At 53.3% G+C, this 19,586-nt stretch overlaps 3 protein-coding genes across 7 annotated transcripts in view; all 3 read left to right on the top strand.

The window, feature by feature from the left end:
* Window positions 1-4,675, top strand: part of LOC138392139 (signal transducer and activator of transcription 5B) — a 61,673-nt gene extending 56,998 nt beyond the window's left edge. For 3 of the 4 annotated variants that reach the window (XM_069482552.1, XM_069482550.1, XM_069482553.1), the window contains exons 17-19: window positions 2,464-2,515; window positions 3,211-3,315; window positions 3,769-4,675. In XM_069482552.1, coding sequence (XP_069338653.1) covers window positions 2,464-2,515; window positions 3,211-3,315; window positions 3,769-3,895 — 284 coding nt within the window. In that variant the 3' untranslated portion in view covers window positions 3,896-4,675. Of the gene's footprint in view, window positions 1-2,463; window positions 2,516-3,210; window positions 3,316-3,768 lie in introns of those variants that run through there. The other variant, XM_069482554.1, reaches the window with a different exon arrangement.
* Window positions 4,676-10,848: 6,173 nt separating this feature from the next.
* Window positions 10,849-15,172, top strand: GHDC (GH3 domain containing). Of its 2 annotated transcripts, none has more exons than XM_069482544.1 (10): window positions 10,849-10,906; window positions 11,088-11,174; window positions 11,349-11,629; window positions 11,954-12,075; window positions 12,208-12,709; window positions 13,105-13,297; window positions 13,401-13,472; window positions 13,547-13,680; window positions 14,048-14,133; window positions 14,393-15,172. In XM_069482544.1, exons 3-10 carry the CDS (start codon window positions 11,362-11,364, stop codon window positions 14,609-14,611), a joined length of 1,596 nt encoding a protein of 531 aa, XP_069338645.1. In that variant the 5' UTR covers window positions 10,849-10,906; window positions 11,088-11,174; window positions 11,349-11,361; the 3' UTR covers window positions 14,612-15,172. The 2 variants fall into 2 exon arrangements, with proteins under 2 accessions (XP_069338645.1, XP_069338646.1); XM_069482545.1 differs by lacking the exon at window positions 10,849-10,906 and adding an exon at window positions 10,933-10,965.
* Window positions 15,173-17,302: 2,130 nt separating this feature from the next.
* On the top strand, window positions 17,303-18,683 carry HCRT (hypocretin neuropeptide precursor). Its single transcript, XM_069481448.1, has 2 exons — window positions 17,303-17,410; window positions 18,215-18,683. Exons 1-2 carry the CDS (start codon window positions 17,390-17,392, stop codon window positions 18,587-18,589), a joined length of 396 nt encoding a protein of 131 aa, XP_069337549.1. The 5' UTR covers window positions 17,303-17,389; the 3' UTR covers window positions 18,590-18,683.
* The last annotated feature ends 903 nt before the right edge of the window (window positions 18,684-19,586 follow it).

Genomic DNA, 19,586 nt, shown 5'->3' with positions numbered 1-19,586 from the left:
TGTGTTGAATGCCTACTGTGTGCCAGGTACTTTTCTGAGCACTTTTCATACAGTATCTCATTTAATCTTCAAAATTGCTCTCTGAAGTCAGTACTGTTATTCCCATTTGACAGATGAGGAAACTGAGGCACTGAGAAGTAAAATAATTTGCCAAAGGTCACACAGCTAGGAAGTGGCCAGGCTAGGATTTGAACTCAGTCTAGCTCCAGACCCTATATTTTTCAACCACATTATTGGCCATTTGTATTTTTTCTGTGAAGTGCATGTTCATGTTCCTTGCTCATTTTTCTTTTGGAGTTACTTTTTTCATAATGATGTGTGTTTTTCCTATAGTAAATATATTAACCTTTTATTATATATAGCAAATATTTCTCTTAATGTTAAAAGAACAACAACACGGCCGGGCGCGGTGGCTCACGCCTGTAATCCTAGCACTCTGGGAGGCCGAGGCGGGTGGATTGCTCAAGGTCAGGAGTTCGAGACCAGCCTGAGCGAGACCCCGTCTCTACTAAAAATAGAAAGACATTATATGGACAACTAAAAATCTATATAGAAAAAATTAGCCAGGCATGGTGGCGCATGCCTGTAGTCCCAGCTACTCGGGAGGCTGAGGCAGTAGGATCGCTTAAGCCGAGGAGTCTGAGGTTGCTGTGAGCTAAGCTGACGCCACGGCACTCACTCTAGCCTGGGCAACAAAGTGAGACTCTGTCTCAACAAAAAAAAAAAAAAAAAAAAAAAAAAAGGAACAACAACACACTTAAGCTTTATTTTGTTGAAGTGCAAAGACCTGTAATTTCTATAGAATTCCAATCTGTCAAGCTTTTCCCTTTAGAGACTCATGCCTTCTCATCCTAAGATGATGGTTATATTTCCAGGTGGGAAATTAGGCCAAAATGTGTTTAAATTTATGTGGTATTTTAGATTATCCATATCACTGCTTCTTTTTGTTAGCACAGCTAATCTAGATTTTAAAATCCTATTTCTTACAGCATTTCTTTGGTTTTTATCTTTTCGGCTAATTTATAAAATTCTCTGTAGACTGTTCAGCACAAAATGCATGAGGTGTTATAAAAAGGTAGCTCCTGATATTTGAAGCCCCAGAAGAAGCAAGTTAGGATGTCAAGCAATTTGTGAACCTTGTAGCATTTCACTCTATCGACTGTTTAGCTGACCCTGCAGATCATAGCGTGACCTTCTTTGTCTGGTATAAAGTTATACTTCCACACTCACATACCCGGGAAACAAGACGTCATTTGCTTATGTCAAACTGTTGTATTCTTACTACCTAGTTAAACTGGATTCCTACACTCAGTCTTCTAGAAAGGCAACTGGTTGAGCAGATCACATTTGGGTTAATTCCTAGTCCGCGGTAGCCCAGTGAGGATTCTGTGGAGAGTGAGGGACACAACTCAGCCTCCAGGCACAGACGACACTCACTAGGACAAGTGGCCACCAGATCACCCCCAAATGCAGAAACCCCAGGGCACAAAGGAACATGCAGGTGCTGGAAAAAGCGACATTTCCTTTCCCGAAAGAGCAGACGTTCAGAGTTAGAGTGACCCCGGCATCATCATGTCAAATCAACTCCTCTGTAAGGCTTGGATTTTTCTGTACGACCCTGGCAAGTGTTTGTACACTCCTCGCTTGAAAACCTACAGTGGTAAGGAAATCATTTCATCCCAAGACAGCCCATTTCTTTTCTGGGCAGTTCTGCTTGTGATAACAATCTTGTGTCCTCTCGTGCCCTCCCGGTGCGGGTGCTAATTTTGTCCCTGGGGTCAGATGGAGCAAATCCTCTCCCCTCTGCTGCATCTTCCACTTTAAGGTTTTAAATATAATTTTTCTTTCTAGAATTACTACGCCGTGAATGCTTGAGTTAGATTTGTACTGAAGTACTTATCTTCTGTGGTTTGAAAAATTTATTAAAACATACAAGCCGCCTTGGAAGACATCTTGATTTTCAGTTTTAGTGTTGAGCTGCTCCTCCACCAGGTCTTCCTAACAGATGGAAATATTAAGTGTTTATATCATATCCTAAGATGAGATTCTCAGTGTGGTTGTGGCCGGGCGCGGTGGCTCACACCTGTAATCCTAGCACTTTGGGAGGCTGAGGCGGGAGGATCACTTGAAGTCAGGAGTTCAAGACCAGCCTGAGCAAGAGAGAGACCCCATCTGTACTAAAAATAAAAAAAAATTAGTGGGGCGTGGTGGTGTGCACCTGTAGTCCTAGCTACTCAGGAGGCTGAGGCAAGAGGATCGCTGAGCCCAGGACTTTGAGGTTGCTGTGACCTAGGCACTCTAGCGCAGGCAACAGTGAGACACTGTCTCAAAAAAAAAAAGGTAAAAAAAAAAAAAAATTATATGGATGTGTTCTGTCCTAAGAAAAGGTATGATTCTCAAGGGAGATAACATTTTTATTTCACTTGAGAACTTTGGATCTCACCACTGTTCTCTCCTTGGCAGCTAAAGCAGTTGACGGCTACGTGAAGCCACAGATCAAGCAAGTGGTCCCTGAGTAAGTGTCCAGGGCCTGGCTCTGGCTCTCCTCCCGCCTGTCTTCTCCTCCCGCCTGTCTTCTCCTCCCGCCTGTCTTCTCCTCCCCAGACACTGCCGTCCCTCCGGTTCCTGGACCCCCACATTCTGTACCCCATCCCCCGGGGAAAGCTGGCTCAGGCCAGGGGAGGGACCTGGGCTTGGTTGTGCTGTGGCCAGTACCCAGGGCCCAGTCCTACAGCCAGAGCCCAAGGCCCGAGAAAGACATAAAGATGTCCCCCAAGGCTGGGCGCAGTGGCTCACGCCTGTAATCCTAGCACTCTGGGAGGCCGAGGCGGGTGGATCGCTCGAGGTCAGGAGTTCGAGACCAGCCTGAGCAAGAGCGAGACCCTGTCTCTACTAAAAATAGAAAGACATTATACGGACAACTAAAAATCTATATAGAAAAAATTAGCCAGGCATAGTGGTGCATGCCTGTAGTCCCAGCTACTCGGGAGGCTGAGGCACTAGGATTGCTTAAGCCGAGGAGTCTGAGGTTGCTGTGAGCTAAGCTGATGCCACGGCACTCACTCTAGCCTGGGCAACAAAGTGAGACTCTGTCTCAACAACAACAACAACAAAAAAAAAAAAAAAAAAAAAAAGATGTCCCCCAAGCCCCTCCCCAAGTTGGGCTTCCCTGGCGGCTGAGGCTCTCTCTGTCCTGCTTCCTCCTTGCAGGTTTGTGAACGTGTCTGCTGACGCCGGGGCCAGCACCACATACATGGACCAGGCGCCCTCCCCATCTGTGTGCCCCCAGGCTCACTATAACATGTACCCACAGAAGTAGGTGGTGGTCTCATGGGGGGCCCTCGCTCCCAGGTGGCCCCCTGCAGGGCTGGGGGGCAAAGGAATCCAGAGCTCCTCTAGGTCTGAGGCCGCCCAGCCTAGGCCCCGGCTCTAGCCGTGGGAGGGAGAAATTCGACCAGAAGATTTTGGTAGCTTAGAGTGGGGTTGGGCAAATGCCGTCTCTGAAAATGGAGATTTTTTCTTGCTCCGTGTAAGGACTGAACGGGGTTTTGATGTGTCTGGACGGGCAGTGTCAGAGGCTGCGGGGGTGAGTGTTCTAGTCTGAGTCTCTCTGTAGAGCCAGCAAGCAAAGCGTTCAGACCATGGTTCTCCTCCCGTGAGGCCCCACGCCGGGCACGACAGGCTGTTGTAGGCCACCCCCCTGATGGGCTGTGGGCTTGGGGTGGTCTCCGACAACCTTTCCCTCATCTCCGTTCTTTCCCTCCCAAGCCCTGACTCAGTCCTGGAGACCGATGGGGACTTCGATCTGGAAGACACGATGGACGTGGCGCGGCGCGTGGAGGAGCTCCTCGGCCGCCCGATGGACAGTCAGTGGATCCCGCACGCGCAGTCGTGACCCCTCGGCCTCGCCATCTTCAGCTTCTTCGTCCGTGCCAGAGGAGTCACTCTTGTGGATGTTCTAATTCCATGAATCGCTTCTCTTTGGAAACAATACTCATAATGTGAAGTGTTATTACTAGTTGTGACTTTAGTGTTTCTGTGCATGGTGGCACCAGTGAAGGGAGCGTGAGTGTGTGCGTGTGTGCATGTGTGTGTGTTTGCACGTTGTGGTGTTCCTCCCTCTTGCTGTCCTGAGTTTAGCAGGGGCCACGAACCGAGGCTGTGCTTATTTCTACCTTGTGCAAAAAGGCAGTTAGTTCCATGAAACCTGGACTTGGCCAGGAGTCTTGGGGGTGGCTGAACTCTGACTTGTGACTGTTCAAGTAAGTGAAGGACAAAGGGAGGAGAGAGCCCCCCTCCCTGGTGAGTCTCCGTCACCCTGTCTGCCAAGCACGTGATACATAACCGTGATCGTGTCTGCTTTTCTTCTGAAATGTAGGAAACCGCCTTTTGACAGAGAAAGCCAGTCCTCCTTCCATCCCTCCCGCCGCCCCTCTGCTCTTGGACAGGGAGGGGAAGAGGGGCAGCTTACAAAGGTTGCCGGGGCAAGGAAAGTCACAAGTTTCCAGATGGGGGGTGGCTTTTCACATATCGCTCAACCCAGTTTAACATTCTCTCTTGGTCCTCCCCTCCCCTCCCCTCCCCTCCTCCCCCTGCCCCTGGAATTGCCACTCTGCTCCTCTGTGTGTACACATGCGGACACATTTGGCAAAATAGAGGAAGAAAAAGAGGGTCACATACCTGAGAGCTTACAGTGTTGATGTGCTTCGTGTTTGGCCAGAGTGGAGTGCCCAGCCCCGACTTGCTTGCGCCGAGCATGTCGCCTTGTTACCCAGGGAGCTGCGCACCCTTCCTCTGAGCCGGCACAACCCAGGCCTTTCTCAAGGCTTATTGATAATGGCTTTTTGCAAATGTCAAATGGTAGTTTTGTTTCTAAATTGGATCTTTTTTGTTTTCCCATTCCCACCCTAATTTGGCATCAAAATTCTGTCTTCCTGCATCCGTGCAGGGTCGTTCATACCCAGGTCCCCTCATGTCCCTTCACTGTCCACGTGCAACGTCTTGAGGAGCAGGTGGCAGGAATGTGGTCTGAACAGGGGCCGGCTCGTCCAGCAGGGGCTCACCCTCCTGGCGGGTGCTGGGTGTCAGGCCTCGTAACGTGGGGAAGGCGGTCAGCGGGTCGCTGGGACAGCTGATGAACTATAAAAACAAAACACCAAAGCCTCAGCGTCATTTTATTCCATAATTTCTTCTGTAGCTTTACCCCACAAGGAAGGAATGGCTGTCTCCGGCGGGTGGGGGTGGTGAGCAGGTGTAGCTTACAGACAAGGCCTATAAGGCCACCTCCGGTCCCCCTTCTCCAAAAGAAGGGCGTGACCACACCCAGGAGAGGATGGCCCTAAAAAGCTTATTTTTATACATGTGAGTAAATAGATATTTTTTTTACAAAAATAACTTCTGAATTTATCAGTGTTTTGCTGTTAAAGGAAAATATTCCTCTGTAGTAAATTATTTATTGGAAGATGACTTTTTAAAAGCTGCTGTTTGCCTTGGCTTGGTTTCATACACTGATTTATTTTTCTATGCCAGGCAGTAGAATCTCTCTGCCTCTGAGGAGCAGGCTGAGCTTTCCACGGATACCAGCACTGATGAAGGAGGCTGCTAAGCCCCCTCCCCCGCCACCCCGCAAGAGTTGATGAAAATGCCTACCACGGGACGGGCGGGCGTGTTAGGGAAGGGGGTGCTAAGGGAAGCCTGGCTACCTGGGGACCCAGGCTCAAAGAGCCCTCCCTGCTGGTCACTCAGAGATGCTTCACCAGCACCTGCCTCTGAGGTCACCCTCTTTGTTCCAGCAACCCTGAGGCAGAGGGGAGAGCGCTTTGGAGAGGAGGTTGACACAATTTCAGGTTGGGATGGACCCAGCCCGGGGCCTGCTGAGGGCAGAGCAGTGTGGCTGTCCCTGGCTGCTCGGAGCTCAGGAGCTCACGTCACAGTTGGCATTGGGTTGGGAAGGAGGAGAGTGTGGGGTTCCCCTGCTGGTGCAGTGGCCAAGCTGTCCTCAGTTCTACCGAGACTGTGCCAAGAGATGGGGGAGATTTGCGACTGAAAGGTGCGCTCACTGTCTGCGTTCTATCTTCTCTCTTCTCCCTGTTCCCGCAAACCACAAAAAGGGGCCATGGCGTGTCTAGACCCGCTCAGCCTCTCACCTGCTCCCAGACACACACGCGCGCCCTCAAATGTTTCAGTGTGTGGCATGTGCAGGGTTTTGTAGGGGGTGGGGGGAAGACGAAAAGCAAATAAAATGAAAGTATACTTTTTATAATTTTTCTTTTTAAAACTTTGTGAAATTATTTCAGATACATATTTTAGTGTCGAGGCAGATTAGTTATATAGCCACCCAAAAAGTATTATGTACAATTTGGGGCAGTCACAAAATTGTGTATTTTATGTTACAATAAAGGCTTCCTCTGAAGGACAATGTTGAGTCTGTTTTTATTTTATTTTTTTTTCATCACATGCTGAGGGAGAGTGGCTTCGATAGGGGACAGTTTCCAGTCATCAGTGTTACCCTGAAAAAGGGAACAGGTTGGAAGTTGGCTGTGTCATTAGCTTTGATGTCAGATGGGGGCGTGTTTCATGCCTTCCCGCTCAGGTCATGTTTTGAACATTAGAACGATAGTCTTCATCTTCTAGCCTCCTGACCTCTGAAAGCTTGTCCTTAAAATTCAGCACATTTAGAATATACCCCTGAACCAGGCATTGTGTGCAGGATGAGAAATGGTTCCTGCCCTTAAGAGGGTCCCAGCTGGACAAAGGCAGCTGACACAACCGGTTATGATAGGAAACTGGCCCACGCTGCAAGAAAGGCATCCTAGGTCGTGACACAAAAGAGCGTAGAGGAAGAACACGGACTGCTCCCACTGGTTCTTAAAGAACAAATAGGCACTAAGAAAGGAAAGGGCGTTCAGCTAGAGGCCTAGACAGCCAAGGCCTAGAGACAGAGGGTAGTATGATGTGGCTGGAGAGCTTTGTGGTTCTCAAACATCAGTGTGCGTCAGAACCTCCCAGTGGAATCTCCTTGTCAAAGGGCAAGTTACTGGGCCCCACCCCGGAGTTTCTGAGTCAGTGGGTCTGGGGCAGAGCCCAGGAATTTGCATGTCTAACAAGCTCCCAGGTGATGCTAGTCTAGGGACCACATTTTGAGAAGGGCTCTGGTAGGTGGTGAAGCTGGAAGGCAGACGGGAGAGACCACAGGGGCCCAGGCTGCAGAACAGAGAGCTCCAAATCTTTCCTGAAAGGAACTGACTTTATTTGCAAGAGAAGTTCAAGCTTAAGGATGCCCACAAAAACAGTGGAGGCTGTGTGAAAGGAAATTGGGAGGAGAATGAGAGCGTCATTGGAGATAGAGGTTAAACTGGGCCTGCCAGTTTGCCAGAGAGAAGGGAGAAAGAGACAGCTGGGAGCAGCCCTCTTGGGGTCAAAACTAAGCTCAAATGCTTGACACATCCCTTCAAAGGAGCCTGAATTTGGTTGGATCAGTTTGTGGGGTAATTTATGCTCTAGGGTATTGTGGAAAAGCATGGAGTAATCAGCTAACAATTAGTGAGCTTGACAGCTGGATGTGGTCAAGAACAGAGACAATGGGCTGGGCACGGTGGCTCACCCCTGTAATCCTAGCACTCTGGGAGGCCGAGGTGGGCGGATCGTTTGAGCTCAGGAGTTCGAGACCAGCCTGAGCAAGAGCGAGACCCCATCTCTACTAAAAATAGAAAGAAATTATATGGACAGCTAAAAATATATATAGCGGCATGGTGGTGCATGCCTGTAGTCCCAGCTACTCGGGAGGCTGAGGCAGTAGGATCGCTTGAGCCCAGGAGTCTGAGGTTGCTGTGAGCTAGGCTGACGCCACGGCACTCACTCTAGCCTGGACAACAGAGTGAGACTCTGTCTCAAAAAAAAAAAAAAAAAAAGAACAGAGACAATGAAAGAGAGCCCCTGAAGCCCCTGTCACCTAGGATGACTGTGAGTACACTCAGGCTGCACTCCCCTAAAGAACATCTTCCCAAGAAAGAGGCTTCACACTGTGTCTGGGGAGTAGCCGGTAGAGGGTAGATAGAGTCACTGGAATAATTCAACCACTCACTCACTGAACAAGTAAACCAAATAACAATAACAAGCCTGAGAGCTGGAGTGGGGGAAGGAGGCGGTACCCAAAGTTGCTATTATACAATATGTTATTTTAAATGTCCAGAATTTATCAACAAGTTATAAGACATGCAAAGAAGTGGTGAAGTATGACCCATACACTGGGAAACAAAAGCAGGCAACCAAGCAACCAGAGGTTGCATTTAACAAAGACTTCAAAGTAGCCATTATAAATATGTTCAAAGAACTAAGGAAACCACAATTAAAGAAAAAAAAGAAGGTATGGTGACAATGTCACATCAAATGGCTATCAATAAAGAGATAGAAATTATTAAAAAAGAATCAAATAGAAATTCTGGAGTTGAAAACTACAATAACTGAAATGAAAAACTGACCAGAGGGTCTGAATAGATTTGAAAAGGCAGAAGAAAGAATTAGCAAACTTAAAGACAAATTGATAGGGGTTATGCAATTTTAAGAACAGAGAGAGACCAGTTGCAGTGGCTCACGCCTATAATCCTAGCACTCTGGGAAGCCCAGGTGGGAGGATAGCTCAAAGTCAGGAGTTCGAGACCAGCCTGAGCAAAGAGCAAGACACCGTCTCTACTAAAAATAGAAAGAAATAGCTGGACAACTAAAAGTATATATAAAAAAATTAGCCAGGCATGGTGGCGCATGCCTGTAGTCCCAGCTACTCAGGAGGTTGAGGCAGAAGGATTGCTTGAGCCCAGGAGTTTAAGGTTGCTGTGAGCTTGACGCCACGGCACTCTAGCCCAGGCAACAGAGTGAGACTCTGTCTCAAAAAAAAAAAAAAAAAGACATAATGAGCAGCATGAAGTATCTGTTGTGGCTTGAAGTCCTCAGAAAGTAAATCAGTATCAGTAAAGGCGAGAGGACGTTGCGGCTGAGCACCATCGCAGGAGTCTGGGATGTCCATCAACTTCACATAATCCTGTCTGTCCTTGATGTCCTGTTGCCTTGCAACAAGTCCATTAACTAGTAATAATTGTTTACCTGTTTATTTTAAAGGCTATTACAAAGGGTATAGATGAAGAGAAGCACAGGGAGAGGCATAGCGGAAGGGGCGCGGAGCTGCCCTCCCTGGGCACACCAGCCCCCAGGAATCTCCACCACGTGTTCAGCTACCCAGAAGCTGAAACGGGAGTCCTTGTGCCCTGCTGACGGGCATGTAAACTGGTGTAGCTGCTGTAAAAACATGATGGTTTCTCAACAAATTAAACATGGAATTACCATGTTTAATTCCACTTCTGGGCATATACACAAAAGAATTGAAAGCAGGGACTCACACGTTTGTACGCCCATGTTCATAGCAGCATTATGCACAATAGCCAAAAGGTAGAAACAACCCAAGTATCCATTGATGGATAAATGAATGAACAAAATGCGGTATATGTATGATGGTATATTATTCAGCCTTAAAGAGGAAGGAAATTCTGAAACATGCTAAAATATGCATGAACCTTGAACCCATCATGCTAAGTGAAAGAAGTCAGGTACAAAAGACCACGTGTTATATGATTCCCTTTCTATGAAACGTCTAGGATAGGCAAATCTCTAGAGACAGGAAGTAGATTTGAGGTTGCTCAGAGGCTGCGCAGGTGTTCGTAGGTGATACTGAGAGGGAATTGGGTTTGTTTTTGAAGTGATGAGAAGTTTATAAAATTGGCTGTGGTGTTGGTTGCACGTATCTGGGGATATACTAGAAGATGCTGAATTGTACACTACATGGGTGATTTGTATGGTGTGTGAATTATCTCTAATAAAGGTGTTATAAAAAGAAAAAAGCAAATGCAAGACCTCAGCATGAAAAAAAAAGTGAAAGTGGTGAAAGTGAGGTGAGTTAGCCAGAGAGTGCGAGCAGATCTATTTAAAGAAGCTCAGCTGTGCAGAGAAAAGAGGTGGTGAGGGGCCGAGGGAAGGGTTTTAGTGCTTTGAGGGCTTGGGTCCAGAGCACAGGTGGAGGGAGGCTTAACAAGGCAGCAGAAGAACCTCCTCCCACAGCACAGCTTCTCGAACTTTACTGTGGGAGGGTGGGAGCCTCGCTTTGGCGAGCACCTTGCTCCAAGTTGCAAAACTACCTCCCGTCATAAAGATATGAGAAGTTTGTGATTTTCCTTGGGATAAAGCCAGTAAACTAACCCAGATGGTCACCCCAAGTACCAGGTAAAGTTAGGCTGAAGTATATGTGACAGTAGTGCTGTCAAGGCCTCTTACTTGAGCATGGGTTATTGTTTATCCTGAAAACATGATTGTAATAGGCTGTATGTGGTTGGCTATATATATACAGGGGGAGATTTCTTTCTGTCTTTGCAATTTCTTAGCAGATGTGCAGTATCGCATTCCGGTTTAATGCATACTCAATAATAAAATTGTTTTCTTTCTGCACTACCTTTGTGAAGAGGATTTCTGAGTAGGGAAAAGATTTCGGTTTTTAATAGTTCTCAAGCTTGAACCTGCTGCAGGATGGAGTGTGCATCCGGTTCAAGCGGCTCACCAGCGCTCTTTCCATGCTCAACTTCCTCTCCCTCCACCTGCATGGGTTTGAGGACCATGCTACCCTGGCCCTAACTCCCCATCTGCCATTGTGGGCCAGCACCCAGCACGCTGTTCCCCTAGGTGACCTGCCCCTTTAAGAGCACCCCCACTTCAGCTCCTCCCTCGGGCTGGTGACCGGATTTCCCCATTGTGGCCCAGCCCTTTAAAGCCACCAGCTGTTTTTCTGGCCGATGTGTGCTAAGACCTGAGGCAGGGACACCGAGGGGCCCTGATGCTGGGAGTGGGCAGAAGTGGGCTGCGACAGGTGCATGTGGGCAGGGACCCACTGTCCAGGGCTCAGCAGTGAAACAGAGTTGGGACAGGGTGGATCCCCAGAGAAAGCAAAGCCACTCGGGAGTGGGCAAGGGATGTTCAGCAGCCACTATGTGCCAGGCCCTGTGCCCAGGCCTTTCCACGCCTTCTGAGGCGGGTATTCGTGTTCCCAGTTTGCAGACGAGACAGAGCACAGCGCAGCCACTGAATCACTCAGGGCCCCACAGCTCACAAGCAGCAGAGGCAGGATCTGAACTCAGGTCAGTGGGACTCAAAAGCCTCCGAGGTCTCTCCTCTGCATCACCTGCCGACAGTGTCCGGCCTTCTTCCCAAACTTCATTTTTCCTCGGTTTTCCAGTGTGCAGTAGAGTGTGGGGCAAGGACTGGGTCATCCCCTCACCGCAGCACCCCCTCTGGTTCCTTTTTCCTCCCAGGAGCTGCCTGGGGATGCTGCTGTGGCCACTCCTTCTCCTGCTGCTCCTGCTGCTGCTGCCATTGGCCTTGCTCCGGCAGCAGCGGTCCCAGCATGCCAGGTGGGCCTGGCTTGCCAGCCTCCAGCACCATGTGGCATGGGGTGCCCTGGGCTGGGCAGCCTCCTGGCAGCGGCGGAAGCTGGAGCAGAGCACGCTGCAAGTGGGCCAGAGCCAGCAGCAGGCCCTGAGGTGGTGTCTGCAGGGAGCCCAGGGTCCCCGCAGTCCCCTCAGGGGGAGCACAGGTGTGTTTTGGGGTCTGGGAAGGTGACCCAAAGAAAAAGAAACCCCACAAGACATCAGATTCCAAGATGTGAATTCCCCCTTCCTGCCTCCCACCTGCCCCACCCCGTCCCGCCCCCACTGCCAACAGAGTGGCCTGACCCAGAGACCCACCCAGCCTGGGACTGGCTCTCTTGTTCCAGAGGAATTTTCCCATCCCGGGCCCTCGGAGCCCCTCCCCCGCAGGCCTATTTCAGGTTCCTCCCTCAAGGGTCTCACCTGTCTTGCTTGAAACTCTTGGGAAACTGTGGCTTCCTGAGGGGTTTCTGGCGTCTTTGGGGCTACAGACACGAGCACCTTCCGGAATCGTCTCCCTCTGACCAAAGCCAGCCAGGCCCAAGAGGAAGACAGTGGCGGGCAGGTCCCACCCGCTACCTCACCCCAGTACCCGGGGGAGGCCTCTCTGCAGGTAAGGTGGGACGGCCAGAGCCCAGCCCCACCAGAGACCCCTGCTTGCAACCAAACCCCCCCATCATGGTGGGCAAGGACCCCCCAGACTGGATCTGAGGCCAGATCAACACCCTCTTTTCTCTCCCTCCAGGCCACTTTGCTGGGTCTGGTAGCCCTAAACAAGGCCTACCCCGAAGTGCTGGCTCCAGGAAGCACCGCCTGTGTGACCCTCACATCCCCTTGGCCCAGCCCCCTCCCCTGGCTTGGCCATGCCCTGGGCCGGGTTAGTCCCGCTGGAGCCAAGGACCCTGTGGCCCTGCTGCTGGAGGCTCTGAGATCCCCAGGGCTGAGAGCACTGGAGGCAGGGACGGCAGTCGAACTCCTGGATGTCTTCCTGGCGCTGGAGGCCGATGGCGAAGAGCTGGCTGGGGCGATCGCTGCCGGGAACCCAGGAGCACCTCTCCCCGGACGGGCCGCTGAGCTGCGGCAGGCCCTAGAGCAGGGACCCCGAGGACTGGCCCTTCGGCTCTGGCCGAAGCTGCAGGTGGTGGTGACTCTGGACGCCGGAGGCCAGGCTGAGGCTGTCGCTGCCCTTGGGGCCTTGTGGTGCCAGGGGCTAGCCTTCTTCTCTCCCGCTTACGCTGCCTCTGGAGGTCAGCAGGACCCGAGAGCAGAGGTGGGGGTGGGGGCAGAGGTCCATAGCGAGCTGCCGTGGATGGAGCCCTGCATGATCATCTCACTTACTCCCCCCACACCGTGTACCTGGGAATTAGCAGCTTCCTTTCCTAGATGAAGAAACAGAGCCTCAGAGGTTACGGGTCTTGTACAAATTCACATGCACCGGGGTTTCCTTCAAGCTCCGCTGCCTCCAGAACCACCGCACTCTGCTTCTGCCCTGGACACAGTGGCTGAGCCTGGGACAGCCGGACAGCAGGGGGTGCCAGGAAGGCCAGCAACAGGGTCATGTGCTCAAAGGGTTGGGGCCTGGGGTGGGTCGCAGAAAGCAGTAGCCCCATCAGATGCTGAGGAGGCTGTGTGCTCCCTACAGGGGTGGTGGCCCTAAACCTATGGCCAGAGCAGCCCAGTGGGCTCTACCTTCTGCCCCCTGGAGCCCCCTTTACTGAGCTGCTCCCCGTCAAGGAAGGAGTCCAGGAGGAGGCCACCTCCACCCTCCTGCTGGCCGAGGCCCAGGAGGGCAAGGAGTATGAGCTGGTGCTGACTGACCGTGTCAGCCTCACCAGGTGATCACCTGCCCGGCCCCTGCTACCTCAGGCCCCCTGGGACCCTGCTGAGCATGGACTTACGGACCCCTGGGCCCGACCTCACTCCCACTTGCCCCACCAGGTGCCGCCTGGGTGATGTGGTGCGCGTGGTGGGTACCTACAATCAGTGTCCCATCGTCAGGTTCACCTGCAGGTAGGTGGCCTTGGGGAGCTGAAGGGCCATCCTTGTGTCCTGGGCTTCACTTCCTCCCTCTTCTTTGTCCCCAGACTGGGCCAGGCCCTGAGTGTTCGAGGAGAAGATATTGGTGAGGACGTGTTCTCTGAGGCCCTGGGCCGGGCGGTGGGGCAATGGCCGGGGGCCAAGCTGTTGGACCACGGCTGTGTGGAGAGCAGCATTCTGGGTAAGCTTTCCCCCCACCTCCAGCTCCTGCCTGTCCCCCGTTCCCAGGCTGGCTACCCTCCATCCCATACCTATCCTGCCAGGAGACCTCTCAGAACTAGGAAAGAGAGAAGACTCAGCTTCCCTTGCTGCTCCTAACAAAAGTCCTTCCCCATATCTAACTCCCATCCCTCCTGCTGCAGCTTCTACCCATTTTCTTTCTTGACCTATTTCATATTTAGGATTAGGCTCTCGGTTCCTCTCTGTTTACCGCACTCTCCACCAAAAAGCTTTTTCCCCCATGGACGTCAGAGTGGAGAACAAATGGGGCAGAGGCTTTGGAAGCTGCCCCGCTCACCGGAAGTGTGTGTGTGGGGGTTTGTCCACAGATTCCTTCGAGGGCTCTGCTCCCCACTATGAGGTGTTCGTGGAGCTGAGGGGGCTGAGGAATCTGTCAGACGAAAATCGGGACAAGGTAAAAGAGACAGGGACAGGGTCTGAGTGGCTTCTTCACTCTGCCCACCCCCATGGCGCTTCGGAGACAGGGGTGTGACTGAGAGGGCGGGGCTGGGGAGGAGGGGTCCCTGGGGCTCTGGGAAGCAGGGGGTGAGTCCCACAGACACACACTGGCACACACAAAACTCCTAAACGCACGTACGCCAAGCACAGCCGCGCGCACGTTGTGTGCACACTCCTGGCCACACACCGGCTTCACTCGGGCGCTCTGTTCCCAGCTGGACCACTGCCTTCAGGAAGTGTCTGCCCGCTACAAGTCCCTGCGGTTCCGGGGCAGCGTGGGCCCTGCCAGAGTCCACCTGGTGGGGAAGGGGGCCTTCAGAGCACTGCGGGCAGCCCTTGCCGCCTACCCGTCGTCCCCCTTCCCTCCTGAGATGCCCCGGGTCCTTCGGCACAGGCAGCTGGCCCAGTTCCTGCAGAGGAGAGTGGTGTCCTGAGCCCAGGCCTGCCCATGGCCCCAGCTCCCCTCAGAGGCCACCTTGCTCTCTCCTTTGGAGCCTGTCTGGATGGGGAGTCCTTGGCTGGGGTCTCAGACTCTGTCACCTGACATTTACCTATGAGAGCCACTGGGCCTTAGGGAGGCCTTGGCCTGGCAGGCCAGCCCTGAGGCATGGGCTCAGGGGTTCAGCGGACGCCAGCAGGGCCCTGCCGGGATCCCCCGTGGCCCACCATTGGAGGGCACTGCTAGCGTTCCAGCGCACACCCATGGCTTCCTGAGCCTCTCAGCCTGACAGTGCTCTCTGGCCACAGTTTTGTGCTTGGCCAGCACTCTGGGCAGGCTGAAAGTGTTGAGGGTCCCCAGGGGCAACCATCCGTCAATAAGGAACAGGAGTTGGTGAATAAAGACCTCAGTGTCATTGTCCTTGAGTGGGACAATTCTGAAGAGTTTTCTACATAATCTCTCAGAGGGTCCCCCACAGGATGGAGTCCGGCTTCTCACTGGGCCTCCGCCTTTCCCTCCCTCCCCTACTCCCTCACCGTGTCCCCTGGGATCAGCTCCCAAATAAACCTCTTGCACCCAGATTCTTGCCTCAGAGTCTGCTTTGGGGAAACCATGCAGCGGTCCCATTCGCTCTGCTCCTGCCGCAGCCCGGGCTCTCTCCCCGCCCCACTCGGGTATGTGCACACGGCGGCTGTCCTAGGTCAACCCGGCAGACAGAGACTCACCTCCTCCTGCCTCCCGCATCCCAAGTGTAACATAACAGCAGAGGGCTGTTCGCCAACTTCCCCCACCCTGCTTTAGCACTGGTCCCTCTCCTGGCCCAGCACCCACAGATCACTTCCGTGTAGGAAAGCGGGGAGGACATTTCATGTCATAAAGCATCACAGCAGGAAGCGACCCCAGAGACCAGCTGGGCTAACTGTCTCTACCACCGGGGAAACTGAGCCTCCACAAGCTTGGGGGGCTTGCCCAAAGCCCTGCAGCTCCTCCCAAGTAAAGGCAACACCTGTTCCCTGCTTCTCAATTCCGTGTCCTCACATCCAGGTCCCTGCTCCGCACTCACCCGGCCCTCACATCAGCAGCCCCCAGGACTCCCTCCTGTTACAATCCTCCCAAGGCGGCTCCCCTCCCCCACAGGATTAAGACCAATCAGCTTGGCCTATAAGACCCTGTGACCCTGGCCCCCACTTACTTGTCCAGCCGCCTCTCTGGCCTTGCTGGGGAAAAGGCCTGGGCTATGAGGACCCCACACCCTCCATCCCAACTGAGCTATGCTCTGTCACGGCCAGGCCTTTGCTCAAGTTGTTCCTTCTGTGAAATGCCTTCTCCCCCACCCTTACCTGATAGAAATCTACTTCTCATGCACGGCCTTAGAGTCCCCCCTGCCCCGTCTACTGTGGCCCCCCTGCCCCGCCCCAGGCAGCAGTGATTGGCTCAACTTTGCTGAGGTCTGCAATAGTCCTTTCCCTCACCGAACAATCCTTACGCCCAAACTGCCTCCCACCTGGACTTAGGAGCTCCTGGGAAATGGGCCAGGTCCTGTGCACAGTTGCTCCCACGCCCAGCGCCAGGCCTGGCACAGAGCAGGAGCTCAATAAACAGGCCTGGAGATGACATGTGTCCCTCACATCACGGTGGCCCACTCCCTGTTGGTGGAGTGGGACTAACTGATAAGGAAAATCCCCATCTATAACTTGGCATAGCAGCCACCAGAGACCCCCACCCCTCACGGAAGACCCGAATCAGCATAATACAAACCTATCACCTGGCCCATCAACTAACCTATTACCTGGCAGGCATTAGTCACCTGAGACCCCACCCCTCGGACCACCCCAACTTAACAAATGTAGGCAAAATTGGGTAGACGGGGCTCAGAATTTGGTGACGAGACGCCTCTGAGCCTGCCAGCAAATAAACCTTGATTCTCCAACTCTCCCTGTGAGGCCTGGTTTGTCCTTGGGACCACCCGCTGTAACACTTGCTGTAACATACCTACATCTCTCCCCTCCAGGCAACCTGACCCAGGGAGAAAGCTGGGGAGGTAGAAGCTTTCCACCAGCTTCTGGCAGAAACTGGGTTTGGTTTGGGCTTCCTTTCCTCTCACTGTCCAGGCTGGGCTTTCAAGGTTTTCCATCTTGGTGGAAGGGGCAGAAGGGAAGGAGACAGGTGGGAAGAGGAGGGGCAGCTAGGTAACCTTTTCAATAGAGGAAGAAGGCCCCAGAGCCTGGCAGACCCCGGGGGCAGCAAAAAGGACAGGAGGCGAGACCTGCTGAGTGTCTGTCCTTCCCCCAACCACACACACAATGTGGCTAGTGGGTCTCACTACCATCTCTTTTCCTGTTCCTAATTAGCAGCTGCCCTCCCTCCATATTGTCCCAGGCCAGCGCCCCAGCCGAGGCCTCTTTTGTGCTCTTGGATTCCTGGGTGCAAGGTGGCCTCATTAGTGCCCGGAGACCGGCCCATCTCCAGGGAGCAGGCAGACAGACAAGCGGGGACCAGGGGCATAGTCATCCAACCCCAGCCTCTGAACGCCTCAGCGGCCATTCCTTGGGCCTGGCCTGGAGACGGCCCCCCTGCACAAGGCTAATCTTAGACTTGCCTTTGTCTGGCCCCGGAGTGGACGCAAGTGCCTGTCTCTTCCCCGCCACCTCAGAGCACTATAAACCCCAGGCCCCTGGTAGTGGGTCACAGTAGACGGCCTCAAGGTTCCTGGCTATCTGGACCACCGCAGACACCTCCTTTCCTGGCTACCCCACCCTGCGTTCCAGACACTATGAAGCTTCCTTCCACAAAGGTAAAGGCCCAGGGACCAAGGGGTGACTCACGCCAGGGAGGCAAAGAGAGTGCTTGCTTAGAGGGCTAGAAGAAAGGCCAGAGGTGTCTGCTCTTAGTCTTTGCCCGCGTGTGCTCTGAGGCAGGAGACTGGCCACACCCGAAGCCAAAAGTCTGCCTTGGCTAACATTGGGCTGTGCCCTCTTCTCCTAAGAGCTCATGGTTATTGAACATTACTATGTCAGGTACTATGTTTGCACCTGTCATCTCATTTCCTCCTCCCAGCAGCCGTGCATAGTAGGAATTAATACCCAGTGTTTAGGGGAGGAAGCTGTGCCCCCTAAGAGGGTAGGAGACAGGTCCAAAGCCATGGAGTTCAGTTACCCCTGCAAAGGAGCAGGCAGATGAGACAACAGCTGGCAGTCCTGTCGGTCCCCAATTTCCACGTGTTTGCCTGCTGTGGATGGGGACTGGGAGGTACTCAATAGGGGTCTCTGTTTTCTGGGTTTACAACTTCTGGTACAGACAGAGTCAGACACGCCTGTTTGCAGGTGGAGTGGTAAGTGCTCTGCTGGGGGTACAATGGACTAAGGGTATCCAGAAGAGAGAGAGATTCATTCTGCCCAGGGGGTCTCAAATGGCATCTTCCTGGAGGAGATGCTCTGCTGGGTCTTGAAGGACGAGCAGGTAAAGGAGGCAGATATCAGCAAGGGCGCAGAGGAAGGAACACGGCGGCCAGGAAGGCGCGCAGGCGCAGAGGGGGCACGGAGCCCGCTGGCAGGTCCTAGGTGCAGGGACCCTCAGAGCCCTGTCTCCGCCTCCCTAGGTCTCCTGGGCCGCCGTGACGCTACTGCTGCTGCTGCTACTCCTGCCGCCCGCGCTGCTGTCGCCGGGCGCGGCCGCGCAGCCCCTGCCCGACTGCTGTCGCCAGAAGACGTGCTCCTGCCGCCTCTACGAGCTGCTGCACGGCGCGGGCAATCACGCGGCAGGCATCCTCACGCTTGGCAAGCGGCGACCCGGGCCCCCGGGCCTCCAGGGCCGGCTGCAGCGCCTCCTGCAGGCCAGCGGCAACCACGCCGCCGGCATCCTGACCATGGGCCGCCGCGCAGGCGCAGAGCCAGCGCTGCGCCCCTGTCCCGGGCGCCGTTGTCCTTCCGCGGCCGCCACCTCCGTCGCGCCTGAGGGACTGTCTGGGGTCTGAGCCGTTCTTCGGGCCCTGTCCTGGCCCTGCCTTCTCCCCTCTGCCCACCCGGCATCAGCCCCCAGCAAAACGGCAATAAAGGCGAGTCTCCGTTCGTGTGGCTGGTCTCTGTTCCTGCGTGATCGCGTCCGGCCCTCCAGGTGGCGGGAGAGCGTCTTGAGAGCCATAAAGACCGAGGCTCTGGGAGCCCGGCTCTGGGGCGCCAGCCTCAGCCTGTGCACCGCTGGAACGCTCTTGGTTGGGCAGCTACAGTGCACAGCCTTGGGGTGCAGAGTGAACCTCACATGTGCATGCTTGGAGGGGAGGATGAGGGATAAATGCGTCCGACGATGCTCTATTAGTCATTCTGTAACACGGAAGGGGCAGGGGAGCAAGGAAGGCTTCGCGGAGGAGCGGGATCCGGCTGGGTAGCCGTGGGAGTCAGGCCTGCCTGCCGAAAAGGCAGGGAATATGAGCTTCAAGAATGAATCGTCCAGAGTGGCTGCGGCGTAGGGTGCAGGGTGTGGGGAGCGGTGCGGCTCCGGAAGGGAGGCGGTTAAGTTCGTGCAGCCAGGATTGTGAAGGCCCTTACACATCATCGGGCTTTGCACTTTATTCTGTAGCTAACAGAGTCATGGGAAGTTCTAAAGTAAGGGTAGAGCAAGATTTTTTCTGCACCTCTAGCCGTAGACACCTGTTATTGTGAATTCCGTTCCCCCAAAATTCATATGTTGAAGTCCTAACTCCTGGCACTTCAGAATGTGACCTTATTTGGAAATAGGGTCCTTGCAGATGTAATTAGTTAAGATGAGGTCATACTAGAGTAGATGAGCCTCTAATACACTATGACTGGAGTCCTTATAAAAGATAGAATTAAGACACAAATGCACTCAGGGAGAACCCATGTGAACATGAAGGTAGAGATTGGGGTGATGCTTCTACATGCCAAGGAACACCAAATATAAGCTCCGAGAGAGGCATATGACAGATTCTCCCTCACGGCCTTCAGAAGGAACCA

This window comes from Eulemur rufifrons, chromosome 9 (assembly GCF_041146395.1).
Source record: "Eulemur rufifrons isolate Redbay chromosome 9, OSU_ERuf_1, whole genome shotgun sequence".
Lineage (NCBI taxonomy): Eukaryota > Metazoa > Chordata > Mammalia > Primates > Lemuridae > Eulemur > Eulemur rufifrons.
Note: the sequence above shows the minus strand (reverse complement) of the source record. Positions and strands in the feature narration are given on the sequence as shown.

What these genes read in the sequence shown, in the direction of transcription:
- HCRT (XM_069481448.1), top strand. Translation starts at nt 17,390, where the DNA reads ATGAAGCTTCCTTCCACAAAG. An exon ending in TGAAGCTTCCTTCCACAAAG is followed by an intron (nt 17,411 to 18,214) that starts GTAAAGGCCCAG and finishes CCGCCTCCCTAG; the next exon opens with GTCTCCTGGGCCGCCGTGAC.
- GHDC (XM_069482544.1), top strand. Translation starts at nt 11,362, where the DNA reads ATGCTGCTGTGGCCACTCCTTCTCCTGCTGCTCCTGCTGCTGCTGCCA. An exon ending in CGGGGGAGGCCTCTCTGCAG is followed by an intron (nt 12,076 to 12,207) that starts GTAAGGTGGGAC and finishes CTCTCCCTCCAG; the next exon opens with GCCACTTTGCTGGGTCTGGT. An exon ending in CAGACGAAAATCGGGACAAG is followed by an intron (nt 14,134 to 14,392) that starts GTAAAAGAGACA and finishes CTCTGTTCCCAG; the next exon opens with CTGGACCACTGCCTTCAGGA.